This window comes from Panthera onca, chromosome D3 (assembly GCF_046562875.1).
Source record: "Panthera onca isolate mPanOnc1 chromosome D3, mPanOnc1 haplotype 2, whole genome shotgun sequence".
In the NCBI taxonomy this organism is placed as follows: domain Eukaryota; kingdom Metazoa; phylum Chordata; class Mammalia; order Carnivora; family Felidae; genus Panthera; species Panthera onca.
Genome location: NC_138350.1, coordinates 80514593 through 80540949, shown reverse-complemented (window position 1 = coordinate 80540949; position 26357 = coordinate 80514593). Strand labels below are relative to the sequence as shown.

The following is a 26357-nucleotide window of genomic DNA, read 5'->3' as shown; positions in this document are numbered from 1 at the left end:
TCATGAAATGTTTATTTTTGAACACTTTTCCATTCACAGAAAGTAGCAAAGATAATACAGGGAATTCTGTATACTACTAACACATTTTCCCCAGGCCTAACACCTAACATTATCATTATACATTTGTTCAAACTAAGACGGCAATTAATTGTTAATAACTAATCTCCATATTTCATTTGGATTTCACTGGCTTTTCCATTAATGTCAACATAAGTATTTTTTTCTTAAACACTCTGCAGAAAGGGTGGGAGCTTCATTTTACAGCGGTAGTTTCTGAACTATCAAAATTACACTCCTGAGAAAATTCTGGCTTATCCATATATCACCTTTGTGAAGATTTTTCTTCACTCAATGAGGCATGTGAACCATAAGTGACACTGATAATACAGTGACCAAGGAGTTCCGAAATGGTAAGACGCTCAATTGAATAACATAGCACTTCTGAAATGTAAATAAAAGTCACATCAAGACAAAATGTTAAGTGGTAAAAATGGCTGTATAGGTATGAAAAAAATCACTAGAATGCATTATTTCAAGGCTTATCGGCTAACATTTGACTGTGAAAAAGATATGAGCTATAAGCTGATTTTTATTATAATTGTGTTTTTTCCTCTTTTGGTGCACTTTCCACACTGTAAAATGGTCTCATTTGGTGAGAGAGATACATGGTTTAGGGGGAGCAGAATCTCCCGTAAAAGAGAATGCTATTGGTTCTGTTGTGCCTGATGAAGAAGAGGAATGGGTGATTCGCATTAAATTCAATGGAGGGGAGTCTGCTTCGAAAACTCACCTCACTCCCGGTGCCGGCTGAAGCCTCTGTACCTTGTTCATTTATTTCTACAAAAGACTTGTGGAAAACATTGGACAGAAATAAGTTTCTGTCCATAGACATTCCTGAGAAATCAGCTTTGCCCTGGTTAAAGGCGTCGCTCATGCCCATACTGCTCAGGGTCGACTTGAGGTCATAGGTCTCTTGGAGCATGAACTTGGGGAGATACAGCTGCACTTCACACAGCTCCATCATGTCTGCGCTGGTCCACCCACTCAGCTTCTCATAGGTGATGGCCTTTTCCAGCTGCGGGTGTGGAACAAGAAGGAGAGAGTCAAAGTAGAGGGAGGAATATTGGTTGGGCGAGGCCTCGGGATAGAACATAGATGAATTACCATCACTCCCGTTACCCCGGGTAGCAGAGCACACACTTTCGAAAATTATTTCTGTAATGAAATGCTTCACACTGTTGACCTACAGAATCTTTGTTTTGCAACTTAGTAGTTCTCAGGATACAGGGGAACTAGACTTTGATTCAAAATGGCAGTACTTTTGCATCACCTGGGTGGCTTAGTAGGTTAAGCATCCGTCTCCTGATTTAGGCTCAGGTCATGATCTCACAGTTCGTGAGCTTGAGCCCCACATCAGGTTCAGTACTGACAGCATGGATCCTGCTTGGGATTCTCTCTCTGTCTCTGTCTCTCTCTCTCTCTCTCTCTCTCTCTCAAAATAAATAAATAAACATTTAAAACAATGGCAGCACTTCTATAACAGTAATGCAAGACATCAACTACACATGGAAATGCAGTAGAAATATTCATTTAGATTCTGTCTACGCAAAAGCATAACCTTTGGAAGAAATTGTGTGCCAGGGTACAAAAAAAAAAACCATATTTGTTACATTAACATGGGAGACAGTTCTTTGAAAACAAAATCTGAGATGAGATAAAATGTCACAACAATATGAAATTAGTCACTATAAGCTATGCAAAAAAGAAGTGAAGGAAAAGTAAAGAAAGGAAACTCTCCAAATCTTAAGAGTGATGCCTTTTTTAGCGTAGTTTTGAGAGTGTTTATCTCCTCTTTATATTAAAAAATTTTTAAATGATAAATACATATACCTCCATATGCATAAGGATATATCTAAAAAATGTGCTTTTTAAAAAAATGTTAAGTGTATTTATTTATTTATTTAGAGAGACAGAACACAAGCAGAGGAGGAGCAGAGAGAGGGACAGAGAGAATCCCAAGCAGGCTCTACCCTGCCAGCGCAGAGCCCAGTTCAGGGCTTGAGTTCACAAACTGTGAGAACGTGACCTGAGCCGAGATCAGGAGTTGGATGTTTAACCGACTGCACCACATTTTTAAAAAATAGCATGTTTGTTTCAAAACCCTTGCTTTTGCTGCTCTGAGAGTTTTCTACACCCAAGCATTGCTGTCAATTACATACTTGTAGATGGTGTACATTGTTAATCTGACACCATATTCAGCTCAGGAACCTGCACTCTTAGGAGGAAAGGCTTATCTTACAAGCGTGTGACCCTAATGGCTTAGTGTCCACACTTGGTCTTATTTTTACCATCCTCTCTGGCTTCACAAATCTTATGATACAATTTGGAAATCTTTTCTACCTTCTCACAGGACTGTGGAAACGTTTAAGTATAAAGGATCTGGCACACATGAGAAGTTACGCACTGTGCAAAGAAAGCCAGGCCACTCATTGCATGAGAGACTGACGTTCAATTTAAATTTACAAATGGCTCAGAAACATGGTCTGACCAAAGTTCTGTCCACCATAACAGAAATTTGGCTGATAAACAACTTAAATAATGCTTGAAGGTGGTCTGATACAGACTATTTCTCCTGAAGACTATTTACATGATTAAAAAAAATTTTTTTAAGTCTTGGCAGTCAGTATCTTGTTTAAAAATGTATATCCAAAGCTAGATTGATGCAAGGGTTAGCCTCCAATTAGGTGGGCTTTACAAGAGGGAGAAGAAAGACCCAGACTGATTGAAAGATGGATCAATGCACACAGCTTTGTGACAGGCACTCTGTTGCTCGTGTGGCTGTTTGTTTAGCTACCCAATGCTAGAGCCTGTAGATTCCTAGCCTTTCTGAGGATAGTAATACCAAACTGACAGACTTTTAGAAAGCTTAAATGACACTGTGAAGGTGAAGTCCCTAGGGCTCCGATGTGTTGGTTGCCTTCCTCTACAGGAATCAAAGAACAAGGAGATTATGTCTTATATTTACCCCCAGAGCAGTGAACACTGAAACCACCTTCACATCAGACAGACTGTACCTGATCCAGTCCTTCGATATCTTCTGGCAGCAGGATGAGCAGGCTAAGGTCACGGCTGTTATAGTAGAGTTGGAGGCCCGTGGCCTGTGGCTCTTCAATGTGAAAAGCTTGGAGTTTTGTTTTCATGGACATCATTTGCACTGGTTTGCTTATACTCTATGGGAAGTAAGTAGCAAAGATTGGTGTTCCACCAAATCTTTAAATTATTTTTATCATAGTTGGTGCCCGGTAGTCTGAGATACTGGTAAAACGTGATTCTCTGCAAAATGCTGAATAAAGTTATTCAGACCTTGCTTTCTGGAAATATGTGTCCCAGTGGAAACCATTATCCATAAGTGATGTGGAAGTTTCTTTTATAACACTATTGTGGCAACCTCTGTAAATCATAGCAAGATAGATCTTACTGAACACCTAAAAAACTATATAATCTTATGTAAACTATGTAAATGTCAACGATTCAGAAACTGAATAAGGTGTATTTCACATGCAAGCCATTTGAGAAAGTAGTTTAGTGTCATAAACACTGCAATTTACTAAGGGAATAAAAAGATAATAGACTAGGAGGAAATATTTGCAAAACACATATCTGATAAAGAGCTGGTATCAAAACATACAAAGAACTCTTATAAAGTCAATGATAAAACAACCCAATTTTACAATATAGGCAAAAGATATGAACAGATACCTCACCAAAGGAAGACACATAGTATTTGAAAAGATGCTCAACCATATGTCATTAGGTAATTGCAAATTAGAACGAGACACCACTACAGACCTTTTAGGATGGCTAAAAGTCCAAAACACTGATAATATCAACTGCTGGCAAGAATGTGGAGCAACATGAAATGTCTTTCTCTATCAGTGGGAATGCAAAGAGCAAACCCCTTCAGAAGACAGTTCTTTTGGTAGGTTCTTACAAAACTAAATGTAGTATTACTGTATGATCCAGGTGTGCTAATATGAGTGAAAAACTTATATCCACAAAGTCTTGTGCACAAATATTTATAGCAGCTTTATTTATAATTGCCAAAAACTTAAAGCAACCAAGATGTCCCTCAGAGGGCGAATGGCTAAGCAAACTGCAATACCTCCAGTCAGTGGAATACCATTCAACAATAAAGTGAAATGATCTATCAAGCCGTGGAAAGACAGGGAGAAAACTTAAATACATATCGCTTAGTGGAAGAAGCCAGTCTGAAAAGGCTACATACTATACAATTCCAACGATATGACACTCCAGAAAAAGTAAACCTGTAGAGACAGTAAGAAGATCAGTGGTTGCCAGGTATTTAGGAGGAGGGATGAGTAGGTGGAGTACAGGGCATTTTTAGGGCAGTTAAACTATTCCATATGATACTATAATGACAGATCCATGACAAAAAGCATTAGTCAAAACCCATGGAACTGTACAAGACCGAGTGAACCCTAAATGTAAACTATGGACTTCAGTTAATGAAAAGGTATCAATATTGGCTCATTAATTGTGACAAATGCACCACACTAAGGCAAAATGCTAATAATAAGAGAAATTATGTGAGTGGGGGGGGTGTAAGGGAACACTACTTTGCTCTCAATTTTGCTATAAACCTAAAAATGCTCTTGAAAGTGTCCATTTTTAGTAAAGACAATGGTAAAAAAAACAAAACAAAACCCTGCAATTCAGATATTGGGAAATATGTCATTTATCCATTCTATATGGAGCTAAATGGCAATCACAAAGCCCCACCCTTCTGCTAATGTAGTGGCCATATGACCAGAGCTGTTCGTTCAGGATACTACATGATACGGTGATTGTTTCGGGGATGAGCACATGAATGGCACAAAATAGAGTCTTCCTTGGGAGCCTTCTGTTAGAGCTAGCAGCAGACTTTATCTACCAGGGTTTCGAAGCTAGAAGACTGACAAAGGGGCAACCATATTCCCAGGTCGTGTGGATAAATTGTATCTTCAGTATTAGATTCCCTGGAGCTCTCAATTCCTCTCAGTTACACGAACTAATGCTAATACAATTCCCATTTCCCCGGAGCTAGTTTGGAATGCTATTTTTATCACTTGCAACTGAAAATTCCTTGTGGATATACTAAGCCAGGTAACTATCCAGCTCATTTCTGGCTAGTCTATTTGATTACATGTTCAGTCCCTTCCCCATCTTTATCCCACTGATTATGTAAGAACCATCTATTGTACACATCCACGTGATTGCTGCAGTAGGTCCCTGGCAACACTGTTTATGTGAGATGAGCCACTCCAGGACCAAACAGCTCCAAACAAATGTTGGATAATCAATTCCTTTCCTGGGAATTTAAAATGAGATCTATCAGAACGGTCTCTAAAACAGAGACAGTGTTGTGAGTAGACAGATTGTGCCATTGTGGATGGGGAAGAAGAGAAAGTTAGACTTTAGCATGGTGTAAGAATGATGGGAGAAACAGAGTTGAAAAGGTAGAGGCTGAGTCTTGTTTCCACTCAAGTTCCAAGGCCCAGCCACATCCCAGCCCTTGGATTCTATGAGATCTATCTGTCACCTTATATTAGTCTCCCTTTTTGTTGCCATCGGTTCCTATCACAAAAATAAGCATGATGCATCCTAACGCTAGGAGAAAACTCAATGAAAGAGATGAGATTTTAAATTTGTGTTTCTTTTACTTTTGGAAGTGTAAGAGTTTGGTAGAAGAGAGTATTTCTCTGGTAGAACAAGAACAGAACTTATAGTGAAGAGTTGGGGTTACAGTTCTGGTAGGTTTCTGACTTAACATGACTCCAGTCATGTGACTCCAGCCACTTAGCCACCTGGGAAATAAATATAATAACTACCTTATGTACTCTATCATAGCCGTAGCAAGGACTGAGTGATAAATCTGTGAATAGTCTATTTTAAGAGAAAAAAAAAAAACAATGAAAGGGGAAATCCCAAGTGTGATGGATTTGGGAGCTTTTAGTTCAGCCATCCCTGTCCTGGTAAGAAGCAGAGTTATAGGAACACATATTCAGAAAGAAGAGTGAATTTACACTAGAATCTCCTTCACAATGTCGTGTAAAAGCTCATGCTGATTATTAAGAGATTTCTACCTTGTTTATTCTGAAAGGCTTTTCTGTAGTATTTTGGACTAAGAATTGATGTTCCCAGATTCCTTTAAAGTAAAGGGCGTTCACCAGAACCATTCTGGTTGCAGAATTCACAGCATCATCAGGTAGGAGATTCACAATTTTTCCTAAAAGAGCAAGAGGACAGATTATAAATAGTATCATTGCATCCTGGCAATATGCCACACTTATAAAAATAATAATTATGGGATACTGTTAAGTGATAATATCTCATATCCACCAATGATCGAAACTGGGATGTTAGCACTGATATAATATTACTAACAGAGCCTATTTAAATTTCATCTATTTTTCGAAGAAAGTCCTTCTTCTGGACCAAAAATCAATCCAAGATCTCAAGTTGTGTTTAAGTGTCATTTCATCTTAATCCCTTTGAATCTGGGACAGTTCTCATTCATTCTTTGTCTTTCATGACTTGAACATTTTTGAAAAAAGTTTGGTAGCATGTCCCTCAATTCTAGTTCAGATTTGTCTGATGTTTCGTCAATTGTTTCCACCGAGAAAGATACGTTAGTTCCTAACAGCCAATGCCTGTAAATGCAATCTTATTTGGAAACAGGGTCTTGACAGATCAAATCAAGTTAAAATGAGGTCATACCGGATTAGGATAGCTCCAATCCAATGACGGACATCCTCACAAGAGGAGGAAAATTTGGACATAGACACAAAGAAAGGACAAGGCTTTGTGAAAACACAGACACGGGACAGACATAAAGAAAAAATTATGTGCCAACAGAGGCAGAAATTGGAGTGAAGTGTCCATAAACCAAGAAACTTTCAAGGATTGCCAGCAACCACCAGAAGCTAGGAGAGAGACATGGAACAATGCCTTCCCTACTCATTTAGAGGAAGCATGACCCTGCTAACACCTTGATTTCGGACTTGCAGCCTCCAGAGTTACGGGAGAACACCCTTCTATTGTTTGAAATGAACCAGTGTGTCGTAATTTGTTATGGCAGCCCTGGGAAACCATCACAACCACGGAAGTGATGTTGTGTCTTTCTCAATGAATCATACCAGGAAATATATGATGTTCATATGTCCCATTAGTAGTGATATTAACCTTGATGATTTGATGTCTACAGGTTTCTCAGTGTAAAATTATGACGTCTTCCCTTTGTAATTAATAAGTATCATGTGGGGACATACTTTGAGACCATACAAATTTCCTGTATTCACCAAACTTTTGCTCACTGATTTTAGCATTTATTGATGATCTTGACTGAAACAATTATTACTGCAGTTTTTGCCAAATGGTGATTTTCAATTTCCACTATTCCTTCTACATTTATTAATTGGAATTCTACTACGAGGAAGAACTTTCCCATCTCCTTCTTTTACTTAGGTATTCAATAATTTATATCCCTATAGACGCATGCATATTTGTTTTACTCTGTGTCTTATAATTTATTACTATCATTATTTATTTTGTTTCTCAAACTCTCCCAGATTTGGCTATTGGGAACTTCCTCAGCTTGGCTCCTATGTCCATTTGACATGTTCCCAAATATTTTGAGCACTTCCCTACATTCTGGTACCACAGTATATCCTACGGTTTGTCTGGTGCTTTCTAGGAACCCTGGTTACTTTTTTGAAAGGATGGCTTTTAGAAATCAAGATGTGAATGTTAGCTATGCTGATTACTACTGGGGTATCATTGCTCAGCAGGGAAAGCTAGGAAATTCATATATTATACACACATCTGTAAGTATTTTCATATCTATATAATTCTCTTTCTTCTGATCTGTTAAAGATGAGGAAATCATATTGATATCACCTGTTTCAATCCAACACTGTGGGGTTTATGCTCACCTTTGCTTTTCCTTATTTGTAGTTCCTTTCTCTGTCAACTAGAAACCTGGGCCTTATTATTCCCAATATATTTACTTATTTGCTCAATCCTAGAATATACGTAAAATAGGTTCAGAATGGCTAATCCATTCTCCTATGGAAAACAAATTTGATAACTAGGGTACAAGATTTGTATACGGTTCCCTTTTTTAAGCCTTAGATTGATTACGTAATGAAAATATTGTTTTACTAGAGCAAAGATTTGTTCAAAAGAATAATTCTGAAATGGGATTGTAAGCCAAGAAAAGATGCTATTGAAGGACCGGAAGTTTTGAAGAGAAAATACAGATGGATTAGACTGATAGGTGAAGCCACAGTGTGTATGCGCATACACACACACACACACATACACACGAGGACTACTGAGGAAGTCCAAGTGTTATCCAGGGAGTTGGAATCTCAAAGGCCACGAGCAATGGAGCTTGTTGGGAAAAGGGGAATGTCAATAAGATTGAGGGAATTATTTCATTCACAGCAATTTTTCTTAGCCTTGACTGTGAATTAGAATCACCTGAGGATTTAGAAATACTGATGCTTGAGCCTCACTTCCAGAGACCTGAATTAATTCACCTGGAGTTGGGCTTAGGAATTATTAGATGTAGTTTCAGTAAATTTAGTTTCACCTATAGTGAGGACTGAGAGCCACCGGTTTGAAGACTTTTGGTCTATTGGCCTTTTATACCTCCCTGCGTGCCAGCAATGGGTAGCAAATATGTTAGCTTGCAGGTTAGTGCAGTGAGTAAGGACGCTCCCATCACAGTAGGGTTAGGACGTAGAGGGATTGCTGAATTGCGTTTTTAAAAAATAAGGATTATATGTAACACTTGTAATAAAACTTTAAAAGTAAAGAATAACTAAAATTAGGGGCGCCTGGGTGGCTCAGTCAGTTAGGCGTCTGACTCTTGATCTGAGCTCAGGTCATGATCTAACAGTTCTCGAGTTCGAGCCCTGCGTTGGGCTCTGTGCTGTACAATGCAGAGCCTGCTTGGGATTCTCTCCCTCTCCCTCTCTCTCCCTGCTCCCGTCCCTCAAAATAAATAAATAAACTTCTAAAAATGTTTATGAAAGAACAACTAAAATTAGGTCTACTAAACTTCTCAGTTTCCCTTTACTTTTACAAATGTAAAGTAGGTCTGGAAAATGATAGTAGGTGAGTGAAATTTAACAAAGCAGCAGTGAAACGAAATCCAGAGCTCTGGTCTTCCATTTCGAGTGGCTTGCTGGTCAACTAACTCCAGGTAGGGGTGGGAGAGAAGGAGACACCCGATTTGTAGCCCGTGTCTGTAGTGTCAATATTCTCACCATATTGATTTCAAGCTACCAACGTGAAGTCACTGAAAGAGGGATTGGGAAGAGATGGGTACAGACAGCCAACGGGCTCCGCGAGCCTGCACTATGCCACATGCACCGCCTGCTGCAGTCCTCACAGGGGGCACATCAGAAGCACCTGTGTGGCTTTTTAAAAAACTTCTAGAGATGCCAGTAGATCTGAGGTACGACTTGGACATGTCTTTTCAAAACAAGACAAAACAACATCTCCCTCATCTATGAAACAGACATTTTGATTTTAATAATTAAATTTGAATTCGATTTTAAATGATAATGTCAAAACTTAAACACGTTAGCATCTCTTTTTCTATCTTATGAAACACAGCATATTAAACTTAATTTAAAATGTCTTTGATGGTTCAGCATGGGGAGGCCATCTACATCCTTTTTTTTAAATCTTCATTTTTGCACAGAAGCTTTACATTTGAAAAGTTCTGGTTCATTTTTAACCAATGACTCTATCATGTGATAGAGCCGCGGGTGCAAATAGGGAACGTATCGAGGACTGGGTTTGCACAGACTTATCTCAAGTTGACCAAGATCCAGATGATGTAAGCTTTATTGCATTGTTCCCTGGGTTCATACGCTTTCAAGGAAACTAGCTTCTTGAAACTTCTAACCACATGTTAGAACATGTACAATATAATTATTTTACAAAGGATGTAAAAAATGTAGTTAAATGCAACTTTAAAGTAACACACAGAGCCAAATTTGACGAGGATTTTCCTACACTCTCGAGAACTAACGTCCACCTACTGGCTGGCTCGTTGCATGCGTCCTTGGTAGTTTTAGGTATTGGGAAGGACAATCTTCAAAGATTTTCAGGGTTAAGTCCTGCTGGGCACCGAGTTATTAATGTGACACTAGAGTACCCCATGTGCCAAGCAGATGATAGATTTTGAGATTACAAACACGGAGACAAACATGGATTACCAACCCCCACTTTTAAGGAGTTTATAGACTATAGGGAAGACAAATCAGAAAACAATTGCAACATTTAACAACACTATCATTGAGTGATATGTGTGTGTCCAGCGTATGTCCCAGTGATATGTGTGTGCTGTGTATGGCCCAGTAGTCCATATGACTACTTGAAAGATGACCTATTTGAAAGCAGAAGGAAAGAAGCTTCCTTCAGGTGGCTCAGAGGGAACGCAGTCATGCCAGAGTTTCTAGCAACTTTCCTTTACGGATGTGCAGAACTCTGCCTCAACAAAGTTCCTGCCTAGCTGGTTAATTCCTTACCTTATCTGATGTTGAATAGCCCTCAAATAGCAGATGTTTGTGTTCAATATGTAAAGAGAAAATATAGAAAGATTACAGCTTTCTTCCTCTTTAGAAGAGTCTGCTTCCCCTCTCCCTACCAGACCACATAATAGGCACTGGGTTAGGAATTTGAGACCTCAGATTTAGTTCAGCCTCAGACTATCCTTAGGCCTTAGGCCCACTTCTGTCATATTGAATGCTTTTGCCTGTATAATCCCATGTGGTCCTCCTGCTAACTGAAACAGTGCACGTATTCAGTAAAGACTAGCTGACCTAGTCTTTACTAGGCTTACTTTTGAATGAATCCAAACCAGATGTAAGTTAAGTAAAATGGTCACTCTTGCCTCACCGTGGCTTTTGAGTCACTAATACAATGAAAAAGGAACTGAGAATTCAGGGCTGCCAACTTCCTCAGTTTAGTTCAACAAACAGTAACGTTCCGAACAACTGCTATGGGTGGGCCTGCCGTGTGTTAGTTGATTCACCTCGAATCAGGCAGCATCATTGCACTTGGGTCCTTCAGTCTAGTAGGGGAGGCCTCAGCAGTTAACTTCAATAACAATATGGCGCCTGTCAAGGTAAACTTTCGCACTGAGTACGATGCGAACAAAGAGGAAGACGCTTAGCCAGGCCTGGGAGCCAGCAGCTTCTTGGAGGACATTACACCTGAGGGAAGCCTGAGGGGTTATCCCATGCCAACAGAGGGGCTGGGAGTGGCAGGGCAGGGCAGGATGTTTCAGATAGAGGGAAGAGCTTACGCAAATGCACGGGGTCATGAGGTGGCACAGGGAGTTCTGGAGACTCTGTGGCACTTGGAATTCCTAAAGTACAAATTCTGAGTCAGAGAATGACAAAGGTTGAAGTGGGGAGACAAGCAGAGCTCTAGGGGCCTGCTGGGCCTTTTATGTCAGTTTAGGGAGCTTGAACTCATCCTGTGGGTCATGGGGCACCATGATGGTATTGGGTTCAAGAGTCACATTATCTCCCTGGTCTAATTCACATTATAGGTACATCATCTGGGTGGCTGACAGGAGATGAGATTTGAGGGAAGCAAGAATAGAGGCAGATTATTGTATTAGCACAGATAAATGATAACCAAAGCCAAAAGCAGGGGAGGAAGAAATTGGAAGGAAAGGTGAACTGAGAAACATGTAGGAGAAGGCAAAGGAAAGGGGAGAGCTGAGAGCATCTGTCAGATTTCTGGTGTGAGCAAGAGTGTGCATGCCATCACTGAGATGGAGAACGAACACACGAGGAAGATGAGGTGTGGCAGAACCATTCTGAGGTGTGACTTCAGGTCCGTTGAGTTTGAAATATGTGGGGCCCTCAGCAGGCATGTCTGGCAGGTATATATAACGAGCACCGAAGTTCCAGGGGTACGCCTAAACATTCCACATACTTGGATGCCATGCTAAGGCTTAATTATTAGTATTCATTAATAATTACATCTTTTGCATTTCTTTGTGAGATATAATGGACCGTCAACAGTTATATCGATTTAAAAGGCAGCTTGGTCTGTTGAAATGAGTTCAGACTTTGGAGCGAAACTGACTTAGATTGGAATCTTATCTTGCTCTTATCTCTGAAGATTTAAACTCTGTGATCTTGGACAAATTAATTTCTCTAAAGCCTCAGCTTCCTAATTTCTAAGATAAGGATTACAGTAAAAGACTGCTAGGTTGTCTACGAGAGTCTTTCTACTATTTCCTTTTAGAAATAGAACGCTTGTGTTGTTAATTTTAGCCATGCTGACAGGTGTGAGGTGATATCTCATTGTAGTTTTCATTTGTATTTCCTTGATGATGAGTGATGTTGAGCATCTTTTCATGTGTCTGTTAGCCATCTGGAGGTCTTCTTTGGAAGAATGTCTGCTCTCGTCTTCTGCCCGTATTTAACTGGATTATTCATTGTTTGGGTGCTAAGTTTGATAAGTTCTTTATATATTTTGGATACTAACCCTTTCTCAGATAGGTCATTTGCAAATATCTTCTCCCATCCCGTAGGCTGCCTTTTAGTTTTGTTGATTGTTTCCTTCTCTGTGCAGAAGTATTTTGTTTTGATGAAGTCCCAATGGTTTATTTTTGCATTTGTTTCCCTTGCCTCAGGAGACATACCTAGTAAGAAGTTGCTACATCCAATGTCAAACAGGTTACTGCTTGTAGGATTTTAATAGTTTCCTGTCTCACTTCACACCAGTCAGAATGACTAAAAAATTAATGACACAGGAAACAACAGATTTGGGGGAGGAGGTGGAGAAAGGGGAACCTCTTGCACTGCTGGTGGGAATGCAAACTGGTGCAGCCACTCTGGACAACAGTATGAAGATTCCTCAAAAAGTTAAAAAACAGAACTACCCTACAGTCCAGCAGTTGCATTACTGGGTACTTACCCTAGTAAATTTTTGAATAGAAAAATATAATTTGAAGGGATACATACACCCCAATGTTTATAGCAGCATTCTCAACAATAGCCAAATTATGGAAAGAGCCCACATGTCCATCAACTGATGAATGGATAAGGAAGTGACAGTATATATACACAACGGAATATTACTCAGCCATTAAAAAGAATGAAATCTTGCTATCTGCAACGAGTTGGAAAGAGCTAGAGAGTATGCTGAGTGAACTAAGGATCAGAGAAAGACAAATACCATATGATTTCACTCAGATGTGGAATTTAAGAAACAAATGATAATAGGGGAAAAGATGAAAGAGGAAAACCAAGAAACAGACTCTTAACTATAGAGAACAAACTGATGGGGACAGAGGGGAGTTGGATGGGGGTGAGTTAAATGGGTGATGGGGATTAAGGAGAGCACTTGTTGTGGTGAGCACCATGTGTTGTATGGAAGTGACCAATCGCTAAATTTTACACCTGAAACTAATATTACACTATATGTTAGGTAACTGGGATTTAAATAAAAACTCAAAGTATTTAAAATTAAAATTAAAAAAGAAATAGAATGCTCAAATTTTAGGTGAGCATGCGGCTACACATCTAAAAACGACATCTTAGGGGCGCCTGGGTGGTTCAGTCGGTTAAGCGTCTGGCTTCGGCTCAGGTCATGATCTCACGGTTTGTGAGTTCGAGCCCCACGTCAGGCTCTGTGCTGATGGCTCAGAGCCTGGAGCCTGCTTCGGATTCTGTGTCTCCCTCTGTCTCTGCCCCTCCCCTGCTCATGCTGTCTCTCTCTCTCTCTCTCTCAAAAATAAATAAACATTAAAAAAATTTTTTTTGTAAAGTTTATAAAAACAACATCTTACAGGGGCACCTGGGTGGCTCAGTTGGTTAAGCGTCCTACTGGCTCACATCATGATTATGCGGTTTGTGAGTTCGAGCACCACATCAGGCTCTCTGCTGACATTTTTTAAAATGACATCTTATAGATCTTTATTACAGCAAGTCTAGGGGGCCAACTATCCCAGTTCGCCTGGGACTGAGAGAGCTTTAGGTGCTAAATCCAGGAAAATCTCAGGCAAATCAGCACAGGTTGGTTACCGAAGCATAAAGTACGCCATGTAACTGACTTTGGGATATGAGTGAAACTGTTGTGTGAAACTCTCAGGTCATGTCCTTAAGAGCAAAGAGGCTTTCTTCTCCCCATTTTTACTGACTGTAAAATGACAAACATAAGAATCATCTTAGACGTAAATATGAAAGCCATGTTTTCAGCATGGCAGAGCTGACCCACTAGTCTGGGTCTCCGGATGGCCTCATGGAACAGACTGCTTATCTCCCTTTTGACTATTTGTGAAAGAAAAATGAGCTTCTATCCTATCATTAAGCTACTGTATTTCAGGTCTCTTTGTCACAGCAGCATAGCCCTCACTCTAACACGTGGCCTTGTTTTGAAAATTACTTAAAATCACATGACATTTTTAAGGCCACAATTTTGTTATTAACTACTAGCTATTTTTCTTTAGAAATCACAAATGTAGCAGTGTCCTAAATTTCCTTTTTGCATTTTTCTACTTTTTACCCCTGGACTTCTCTTTAGATTTACTGGGATATAAGAATTCCTTGTCCACTTAGTAAAGGGGGTATCTTGACTTTTAAGTTTTGGAAAAGACTAATTGAGAAAGCTGTGGATCTCAAAACCATGGGCATGAATAGAAAGACATGTTCTGAATACCTAGAACATGACCACAGTTCTACTTACGAAATACACATACTTACACTCAATGCAAACTCAAAAAAAATACAACAATGCTTGGAGAAAGTGCTCTGTCAAGCACCCCGGTGAAAGCTTACCCTCAGTCTGGCTTTCAACCCAAGAGTTGATCTCCTTTCGGATTTGTCCAGAAGCTCCCACAAAGTCAACAGACCGTGGCTCCGCACCAAAGTATGTTTTCATGTCTTCTAAATATTTCTGGAAGATATAGGTAATATCTCCGTCTGTAGAGTTTATCCGAAACTGAGAAATCAAGTCTACTGATGGGCAGGTGCAAACCCCCACCTCGTTGCCCCTTTCTGTCTTTCCATACTCCCATTTTGGTCAAAAACTAAATACCTCCTCTCTAAAACTGGATGGGCACTGACTCGCCAAGCAGAAGCCCAGATGGGGAGGGAGGCCTGCCCATGTATCCATGCCCTGTATTTATTCATGCCTATGAAATGGGGCTGGAATGAAAAGAGACAGGATTCTAGGAATCCCAGGACTGACCCCAGTGAGCAAGAGTTTTTCGCGGTTGCACTTGGCTTTCTGTAGCAGAGGTGGAGCCTAAGTGAAGCCTGAAGGGTCTGGCAGCTGGCCCCTGGGACTCTGAGTGCCCATGAGCCCGTGATGGGCCCCTGAGGAAAACTCTACACTGCCGTGCAAATTGATCGGTAGGCATGGCTGGAGGTTCAGCGGGCTTTCTGAGGGAAGAAAGCTGGCCTTTCGGCCTTTGGTGTCCACCTTGATGGCAGTCATATAAGTGGGCTGTAGGGTTGCTGCTTGTGGGAGAACCTGCCTCGGGAACACAATTTACTCCTCAGGACAGCTGTCATACTTCTTATTTTTATTACTTTATGTAGGAATCGTGTGCAGTAAAAAAAAAAATGAGTTAACTCAGCTTCCAGAAATCTAAATTCTGTAGAATTTATAATCTGGTTAAAAAAAAAAAAATTGAAGAGTCACAAGGCACCATTCTTTGTCTTGCCTCATGGCTTCTGATCAACCTGTCTGAGCACATCCAGGGCTGGTGGACACTTTAAAAGATGTATCATTTTGTATCTCTGTGTCCTTCTCATCTCTCAGGGCCCACCGGACTCAAATACCTCCTGCTTCTGGATCAAACCCGAATGCACACGACTACCAGTAGCAAATGTCTTTAAGACCTTGTTTGGATGCTTTCATGCCTTTCGTAAGCATAACAAAGCCCAAGTCCTCAACTTCCCAGAATTCACTGACTATGGTCAGGGATAGCACTACTGGGTACCACAAGGTACTTCATCTCTTACATTGTTATCCCTCTACCCTATCTGATCTCCTTCCTGTTTGCCCACTGGGCACCCGCTCTCTTATGAGATGGGCTCTGAGGAGCCTTTGAATCTGAAGCAAGGAAGAAATCATGGTCTGCGTTGAGGGGTCTTGACCATCAGAGAAGGAGAGAAGTTGGTATTATTCTATATTAAGGGTGTTTCCTAAAGTCTCAAAAGTCATGTTGTGAAACGACTTGTCTGATCCCGAAGTCAGCTTTGCTCTTGAGACCGAAGTCTGCAGTCATACGTTCAGGACGAGTACCTCCTTTTGTTTCTGCAGATTAAACCTCCTGAGTTACTCCACTTGTTTGTTCCACTTCCTGTGAAACAAATGCTAACCCAGAGATTAGACAAACCACGTTTCATGTTCACAGGCTGTTCCTCGAGTGTACCCCTTTATTCTAGACGTAAAGATCTGATCGCTAGATCTGGTTTGAGACTGATTATTGGTTTTTGTTAGACACTTACGGGTGCTCCAAATGGTTGTTTACCAGAAATACTGACCACATTTGTTAACTTTGTCCCTGGGATCTCTAGAGAAACGTACAAAGAGTTTACTGATTGGTCTCGCATGGCTCTTTCTTTCCCACCAGCTTAAAACATGTTTGCACTTACGGTGTGAAATGGGTAAGTTTGCTCTCCATATATCGCATTGGCTGTTTTAAGAGTGTAAGCATTGCTGGGATTGTTGATTTCCGAGATGAGTGCCTGGAAGTGAGAGTGTATTTCTTCAACCTTGCCCAAACCGAATTCCTTTAAAAGAAAAGGGATTAGTCAAATAAAAATGTCCAACAAAAAACTGTCTATATATGAACAACCTGTATTGAACTGAAATGATTTGGTGCACTGCATACAAAAGTTGAAATTGATTGCATGATGGACAAACAATGTCTTCTTTAACGTTATCAGTGCAAGAATTTAAAAGTTTTTGGGGCTTTGTTTTCTTTGCATTTAGTTTGGAAAGGCAAGAACAAGTTTGAATATGGGGCAGTTTTGAAAGGGAAGAAAAAGGTGGAGAGAGAAAAAGGGAAAGAATATGACCCTTCCAAAAAGTGTACACATTTTTGTATTTTGGAAATTTTTCTATAATTTTCTGATATCTAAAAATTTTTAATATTTATTTATTTTTTGAGAAAGAGAGAGAGAGTGAGAGAAACATGAGTGGGGGAGGGGCAGAAAGAGAGGGAGACAGAGAATCCAAAGCAGGCTTTACACTGTCAGCATGAAGCCTGATGTGGGGCTCAAACCCATGAACGGTGAGTGAGATCATGATCTGAGCCAAAACCAAGAGTCAGATGCTTAACTAACTGAGCCATGCAGGCGCCCCTATGCTACTTTCCTAAGAAAAGTTACCTATCAAAGGGTGCCGAAATTTGCCACAAAAAGACACGTGCTTCAAGTGTTTTCCCCTTGATCATAAAATAGATATTAAAAATAAGACATACCATCTTTCTTTTCTTTTCACTTTCAGGACAAGATTTGTTGTCCTGGTCTCTGAATTGAAGCACCTGTCATTTGAACAAAAAGGCAATATGTGAACACACTTTGCAAAGATGTAATCCTATGAAATACTTATCAGTAAATACAAGTCAGTCATTCCCATCCATACAGAACATATAATTAATTAACCCGGGGAGGGGAGGGTTCTGATTTCAGTTAAATAATGCGAATGGATGAAGTCATCAGCGACTTTTAAACAGATTTTTGAAACTCCAGTTTAAGTAGCTAGTCTCTTTCTTCCAATACTCTTTATAGGACATTGGAGATGATGTTGGGAATACCCTTAGAGGTAACATTCCCTCGTATTCCATGATTTATTTTTTTATCTATGGCTGTTTTGAAAACTAGGTTTCTGTTGAGAGCATCATTTAGACAATTTCAGCAAAAGCAACCATTGCTCTAGTTATCTAGAAAACTGAGGGATTTTAGCTGTTTATTCTAGTTCAGTGTTTCGGTTCTCATTGTGTAACCCCCCCCCCCCCTTTGACATTTATAGACACACTCTTTGTGTTCACCACAGCATTTCCTTTGGAAGTTAACAAGGAGGAGGTGCACATCCTTGTTTCCTCTGAAGTGTGCAACAGTGGGAAACAAGGTGATAATTCCATCTCTCACATCCTGGACCCAGCTTACGCTAAGAAATAAAGTCTAGTTTACCAAAGGTTATGCTGACACAAAATAACAGACAGGGGTACATGAACAATTCCGTCTCCATTGCAAACTGAAGCTGTTGATATTTAACTAACATTTAAGTAAAGCAAGGGGGAGACACAATCATATATTTATGTGAAATGGATCCAAATTGGAGTCCACCTAAGATTGCCTATCACATCAATGGTTAAACCTTTTAACGATTACTAATGATCAACAAGTCGTGAACGAGGATTTTGTTGTTGTGTTTAAACTATGCAATATCATGTGAACCAAAAGAATAAGAATGATATCCTTGGCTGAAACTGACAGAATATATATTCTGCCTATTTTACTCAGGATTACTGGCTGTGCCCTTTTCCATATTTGGCACAGAGAAAACTACCTTGAGTGGAAATTCTGTCACTTGTCCTTTTGATTATTGCATGATTTAGGGCTGGATTTACTATTTTATATTTTTTTGTTTTAAAACACACACATATATTTGTATGTTTACACATTTGCACACATAAACACATATGTGGATTTTTAATTATATTTTTGCGATCTATGGCTATACTCACGGGTATACACACACACACACACACACACACACACACACACACACTATGCCTGAAGATGCTTACAGCAAGTCAATAATTGTTTATATGGTAATATTGTTTCATTATTTTAATGCTCTCAATAAGCTGTTTAGGATCATTCAGACAATGAGGGATTGAATGAAGACACAACCAAACAAATCACAAAGAATAGAATTCACTTGATTTTTCTATTTGTGTCTTCAAGAAAATCCTTCTGAGATCGGAAAGATGATGACAATATTTAAAATATGAGCCATTCAAATACCATATGATTTTGCTCATCTGTAGAATTTAAGCAGCAAAAAAAGGAACAAAGAAAAAAGAAGACAAAACAAAACAAAGAAACAAACAAACAAACAAAAAACCAGTTCTCTTAACTATAGAGAACAAACTCGTGGCTGCCAGAGGGGAGGTGAGTGGAGGGATGGGTGAAATAAATAAAAGAGATTAAGAGCTCATTTTGATGAGCACTGAGTGATGTGTAGAATTGTTGACTCTGAAACTAATATAATACCATATGTTAACTTCGCTGGAACTAAAATTTTAAAATAAAAAAAAATGAAGTATGAGCCATAACTTCTTGAAATCTGTTAATAATCAAAATTAAATTGTTTTTGATGTTGAACCAAACTTGATAATGTTATTGTTTCTGTCTGATCTTGCTAAAAAACACAGGCTCTTAACATGGTTTCTCAAGCAGCAGTTTTCTAAGTGATTCTCTTTCCAAGACTTCTTTTTATGGCCTAAGGAAATGTTTAAGTGTCTCTTTTGTTTTGAAGGATATGGCCGTCCAATGGAAGCTGTTTGGATTTCAGGAGGCAAATGATGATAAAAGTCAAAGAAACCATTTGGTTTGAGGGCCACAGAGGATGGTCTCCCCTACTCACCTGGGCTATCTGGGCTGCAGTGGTACCCTGGGTGCCGAAATACACCATGGCCAAGGAGGTTGAGATGCCCCAAGGAGAAAAGAAAATATTTTTGCCCTCAGCAGATTCAGCTATCTTTTTGCTAAAATCCAGGGCAAATCGGTTGATTGATTTCACTAGAGAGTCCATTGGGAAAACCTAAGAAAAATAAAGTAGGGATGGAAAACTTGTTAATCGTCTCCACTTATTTTACTTCTGAAAAAAGGATTTGTTGGCAGACACAAATACCTCCCTTTAATCACCCCTTCCTGCAATGACAAAAAATAAATATTATCGAATTCGATTTTATATAGTATATAGAATGCATATATTTCTATCCATTATGTACACATATGTTTCCATTCATCCTTATATGTGTACCTATTCATGACAGCTGAATGAACTGTAGGAAAATTCCACACCAACACTATCCGTTTACATACTAGAAAACTGAAGTCCAGGGGCACCTGGGTGGCTCAGTGGGTTAAGGTCAGGTCACGATCTTGTGGTTCGTGAGTTCAAGCCCCGCGTTGGGCTCTACACTGACAGCAGGGAGCCTTGGGATTCTCTCTCTCTCCCTCTCTCTCTACCCTTTCCCCACTCATGCTCTAAATAAATAAATAAATAAATAAACTTAAAAAAAAAACAAAGAAAACTGAAGTCCAGAGAGTTTAAGAGAATTGCTCAAATTTTAGCATGAAGGCATAACAGAGAACAATAGGATGCTGTCAGTTGGCGGCTCCGTGTTAAGAAAACCACAACGAAAGAGGTAGTGGAACCAGGTCTCCGGCGCTGTTAGCCTTGTCCTTCTTTTCAATGCACCACGTGACTGCTGACTTTCCGCAGTAGATGAGAAATCACTATACATCGTTCCAAGACACTTTATGCTTTTTATCACTTACCTATCGCCCATATTTGTACACGTTTTAACCCTATTTACTCATTCATGCCGTTACGTGTGACATTCCCAGTTCCTGGAATGCCTTGACCCTCCTTGACTCTATTAAAATCCAATTCTGTTCGAAGTTTCTCTTTTTCTTCAGAAGCTTTAAGGGTATGTCCCACAACCTCATTTTTTGCCCCTTGCTTGACATTTCTCACACCACTAGCTCTGTCTTCGTATGTTCAGAGCTTTCCAACTCCAGAGGAAGTTCCTTGAGAGTGAAATTTTCTGTATGTCCAATGACACCTTGCTCCGGACTTCACACAAAATGGATGCTGACAAATACCTGTTTATTACTTCTTTACAATGTTCGTTGTTTGGCCTCCAGCCACCATACTTTCTTCATTTAAACTTGAAACCACACACAATTTAGTGGGAAATGCTCTTAGAGAAGTAAGGAACTCCAGGCTCTTTGCCTTTACTCCCACTCACTTGAGAGTCTCTGAAACTGGTCTTTTTGAACAAAAGAGCTCAGGTTTTCTCATTTTTTTTTTAAATTACATTCAACCTCTAAATTTTACCTTGAATTACGCTGACACTGTAAGTCTTTTAAGACTTGGGTTCTATCAAAGAAATAACTACTTCAATCTGTTGTCATTTTATAGCCAAATAATTTCTCAAACTGGTTAAGTGATGAAACATAAATCAAATTCCTAGACCTAGAAATTCCCAGTAGTGCCAATGACTGTATAGAACTTCATCTTACACTAATATCACCTAGCCCTCAGAACTTTAGAAAGGCCAGGAGTTCTCGCTGGTCAAACAGCTGAATCAAGGGAGAGGCATGTGTAGGCAAAGTTTTGGTTTCATCATGAATTGGATTAACGGTGATCCCATTGAAATCCCTCCTAACCGTAGGCTTACATCTAATTCCAGACTCTGACTCCTGCCTCAGTTGTAGCTTCCGCTTACTGCTGAAGATGATGATAATCCTAGGCTAATATTACTTGACTAAAGAAAAAAACCACAACCTTGGGGTTGCAGTAATTCGAAACTTGCCAATGTCTATTTTTTTCTTGATAGATCCATTGCCATCTTGGAAATAACCTCCTTGGTCTCTTTACAGCTGTGTTCATTCAAATGATGCTCTGTTTACTGCCTCTATATCAAGCTTTATCTCTTCAAATCTCATGAATTACGTTCATATGAAAAATGCTTGAGTCTTCCAAAACGTACTGACTGTGAAGGGAGGAGAGAGTAATATCTTTGGGCCCGAGATCTTTGTCTTTCTACCTATGGTTTACAGTTATTCTAGAGTTTAATTCTTTGTAACGAATTCCTGAAAACAATAATTTTCTCTAATGAAAGAGCTAATTTCTCGTGCAAAGTTAATATCCAGTTATCTTCAGCTTCATTAATTCTCTTGTTAATATCATCATTAATATACGAGGTATAGCCCAGAACATAAAAGAACAATTCCTGCCATTTTTTTTAACAAAAAAACTTGTAGAAGTGGTAATCCATTAATGAAATTTGACCCAAGAGTAGAAAGTACCTTCTGAAGGAGGCAGAATTTTAGGATGATATTTTACAGGAAATAATTGATCCATACAAGGGTTAGACAATGATTTTTTTCAAGGAAGAGTATAAACGTGTAGGTCGGAATCCTACTATGCTATTTTCAGAATAAATTATTCTTCTGCAGTTTTCAAGAGTTATAGCTGTATCAGCTTACATGTATATAAATATATAAAAATGTAACACATACATTATATATGTTAAATATGTAAATTTCAACCTGTCAAGGGCTTAGAGAAGAAGCTGGAGAACTATGAAAATAATAAAAGAACAGTGTCATTCATCAAAATATCACATCATAGATACCCACAGTCCCAAAGAACCTCCCAGTCCCCTCTAATCCAATTGCCTTGTTTTATCTGCTAGGCAACTAAGGCCCAGAGAGGTTCAATGTGCTGCCCCGTATGCACAGCCAGCTAAGAGCAAAGCTATCACTGCAACCCCATTCTCTGGACTCTGAATGCCATTGCTTTTGTCATCTCATTGTCTTTAAGATTTTAATGGTAAGGGGCACCTGGATGGTTCAGCGTCTGACTCTTGATTTCTGCTCAGGTCATGATCTCATAGTTCATGGGATCAAGCCCTTCGTCAGGCTCTGCTCTGATGGCGTTGAGCCTTCTTGGGGTTCTCTCTCTCCCTCTGTCTCTCTCTCTCTCTCTCTGTTCCTCCCCTGCTGTGCCTCTCTCTCTCTCTCTCTCTCAAAATAAATAAACATTAAAAAAAATTTTAATGGTAAAAGGGAGAGATTGTGTGATAAAAGAAGGTGAACAGGAGGAATAAAGGAGAGAAGATGGTGTGAAGGAGGACAGTGTGGGAGAGATCCTCGCCCTGTTTTCCATAAGAGGATACTCAACGCTCCTTGCCTTCCCGGTGATACTGATGATACTGCCTGCTTTGTGGGGCTGTGTCTACCAGAAGATAACATGTCCCTCCACCACTTCTATATTCACCCAAAGCCATTTTCTAGGGGAAGCAATAGTTTGGGGTGTTTCATGATGAGTGCGTAGTGGAAGATTGGGGCTTAGACTCTCCACGGAAGAGAAGGAAGCTAACAGTCCCTAGCGTGTGGTGATCGGGACAGGATGTCGGCTGGGAGATCAGGGACAAAAGCCAGACCGTTAGTTCCATACATTAATGAGTGGCCTCAAATACATGTTGCCAGGCCTCTCTTCTAGAAGGGTTAGAAGGGTTAGAAGGGTTAGAAGGGTTAGAAGGGTTGGGGCTCAATTATTCTAACAGTACTCTATTTCTCTTTGCCTAGGTTGACGGATACGGAGGTCATCCATCTAGAAATGTGACTAAAGGAGATTCCGTTTAGTTTCACTGTTCCTGGTAAAACAGTAACTCCTTTTAAATGAATGCTCTCTCTCCCCCTTTGCCCTCTTTCCCCTACAAACTTTGAAGCAGATTGGGGTTAAATCTGTCTGACTCGCACAGAATTCTTGAGGGGATGAAGCTTTCTTTACTTATTATTTCTGTCTGAGGGAGCTCTTGATCATTTGTTACTTACCTAGGCACTTCAGCAAAGAAGGGGAAAATAAATAAACACTTTAAAACAAAGAAAGTTTTACCATACCTTGTTTTCTTCCACACAAGCAGAACTGGCAAGTGGCTCCTTCTGTAAGTGATTGTGGCTGAGTTAAGTAACCTATAACTGTAGAAATCTTCTTTAAAAATTCTAGCACCTCCCTTTTCTTAGCCCCACCCTCTGATTCACTCTCAGAAACCCAGACACTCTTCCTTTCAAGTTTATCTTGGCCTAGAGCTCAAATAAAAAGACAGAGCTAGATGATTATGGTTTTGCCTGAATTACTTAATTAGCCACATTTTCCACGTCTGTCCGCATGTAGAGACCTGAACGCTGACAAATTGTAACCCACACTTTCCTTGCTTAATCTCTTCTCTAGGCTGCCAATTGGCAGCAATTATAGTGGTTTTCCCCAGTAGTCTTCTTAATTAAAAAAAAAAAAAAAAAAATAGAGGGGCACCTGGGTGGCTCAGTCCATTAAAAATCCGACTTCAGCTCAGGTCATGATCTCGCGGTCATGAGTTTGAGCCCCACATCAGGTTCTCTGCTGTCAGCATGGAGTCCGCTTCAGATGCTCTGTCTCCCTCTCTCTCTCCCTGCCCCTCCCCGCTCACTCTCTCTCTCTCTCAAAAATAAATAAACATTTAAAAAATTGCAAGAATTAAAAATTTTTTAAATAGAAAACTCCAAATTAGTGGAATGGTAATGGGCAGTAAAACAGAAAATATTATGGGCGAAATATTTGCTGTTAAATCGTCAAAGCTGCTTTTTTTTTAAGGTGCCGTGTGTGAGAGGCAGCCAAGGAACATTGGTCCTCTTCTCCTTTGGTGTGTTGGTGTGGAACCCGGGCATAACTCCAACACGTTGGATGTCCATTCTCCCACCCCAGGGACAAGGGAACTGGATTAATGTTTTAGACACCGTCCCTGAGTCAGATGCTGGTTCATCATTTTTTGATTATCTTTTACTTCTTCCTATGAATGTCCCCTCACTCCTCCGTATTTATTCCACAGGGAAAACAATAGTTGTTGTTTCATTTTCTACCGCTGTATGCCTGTGCTTGGCAAGGTGGTGAGAGGAACGGAGAGCAGGAAGGACAGGGGGAACATTCCAAAGGGATCGAAGGAGAGAAGGAGCCTCTCTACTTATGACAGATTTGGAATGTCCTTCATGCACTTTGCATTTGTATCTCCATGGGACACACGTCTCGTGGGAACCTGGCTCAGCGTGTAACATTTGAATGTTAGTGGGGAACCCAGCACCGAGTTTTTCTCTGGACTTCACTAGAGAATGTGACTTGCAGCGGGAAATTCCGTGGTGCCTGCCTGACGTGTGCTGAGCAGATAGTATTATCCACTGGTGCCTCCAGACTATTTTCAGCTGAAAGTATCACATGGAGGCTGGAGATTAAGGGGGCTTCTTTATCTTGTAAATGCAAGAGGTAAGAACCCTTAATTTTCTTTTTTTTTTAAACGTTTATTTATTTTTTTGAGACAGAGAGAGACAGAGCATGAATGGGAGAGGGTCAGAGAGAGAGGGAGACACAGACTCCAAAACGGGCTCCAGGCTCTGAGCTGTCCGCACAGAGCCCGACACGGGGCTCGAACTCAAGGACCGCGAGATCTTGACCTGAGCTGAAGTCGCTCAACCGACTGAGCCACCCAGGTGCCCCAAGAACCCTTAATTTTCAATAATGTCTGATTTAGAGGAAGTAAACTACTGTTCAAGACTTTAAAACTTAATTTTTTATAATTTTCTGGGATTCTACATTTTTAAAATTATTTTACTGCATTTAAGTAATCTCCACACCCAACATGGGGCTCAAACTCACGACCCCAAAATCAAGAGTTACACGTTCTACTGACTGAGCCAGCCAAGCGCCCCTGGGATTCTACTTCTGACAAGCTGACAGTGTAACAGTTTTATTTCTGACAAAGGTAATGATCACCAACACTAGTATTTATTAAACACTGTACGCGATCTACATTATTTTAATTGCTTATGATGTATGAATTCATTTAACCATCATGGCAACCTTATGGGAAAGCCTTACTTTTTCTAGTTGACAAGGAAAGAAAACCAAAGTATATAGAAGCACCATTCCAGGCCCATGGTTAGATGAGTCATAAGTGCCAACACTGAGAGTTTAGGTGTGGACAGTCAAGGGCCTGAGGTAACCTGTTTAGCCACCATGTTCCAGTGGGTCATCGGTCCCTGTCTTCCAATACAAGCAGGGGGCTGCCTGGGAAACATTCCCAGGATCCAACCACGCTCCTGCAGCCAGACTCTGCCACCAGGTCAGACTCCCCAAACTAGACCTGCCTTAGTTCTCAGGACTTAGAATACATTCTGCTCTGAGTAAGACCCACTCAAAAGCTTTCAGGGCTATTTTGAAACAAACACCCCTAAAAGAAGCCATTTGTATTTCTCCTCCAGCCCATTTCCCCTCCTCCGAACTCTCAGCTCAATGACCTTGACCTTGGTTCTATGTCTGAACCACTGGGCTTGGTGTTTATTCCTGATATCCTTGAGTTTAAATGTGAGTATCCCCTAAGCACCAAGCCTCAAACTCTTCTGAATCACTGTGCCTTTGACTGCTATGAGAAGGCATCTCAAAACCATTTTTCACACGATCCCACCCCA

General features: G+C 40.1%; 1 protein-coding gene across 1 annotated transcript; it reads right to left on the bottom strand.

Annotated features, from left to right (window-relative positions):
- Positions 1-23887, bottom strand: SERPINB10 (serpin family B member 10). The gene is made up of 8 exons (XM_060614044.2): positions 23763-23887; positions 19708-19884; positions 17534-17596; positions 16704-16841; positions 14877-14994; positions 6144-6286; positions 3075-3230; positions 1-1075 (listed from the first exon to the last, which is right to left on the bottom strand). Exons 2-8 carry the CDS (start codon positions 19873-19875, stop codon positions 671-673), a joined length of 1191 nt encoding a protein of 396 aa, XP_060470027.1. The 5' UTR covers positions 19876-19884; positions 23763-23887; the 3' UTR covers positions 1-670.
- Positions 23888-26357: the final 2470 nt, after the last annotated feature.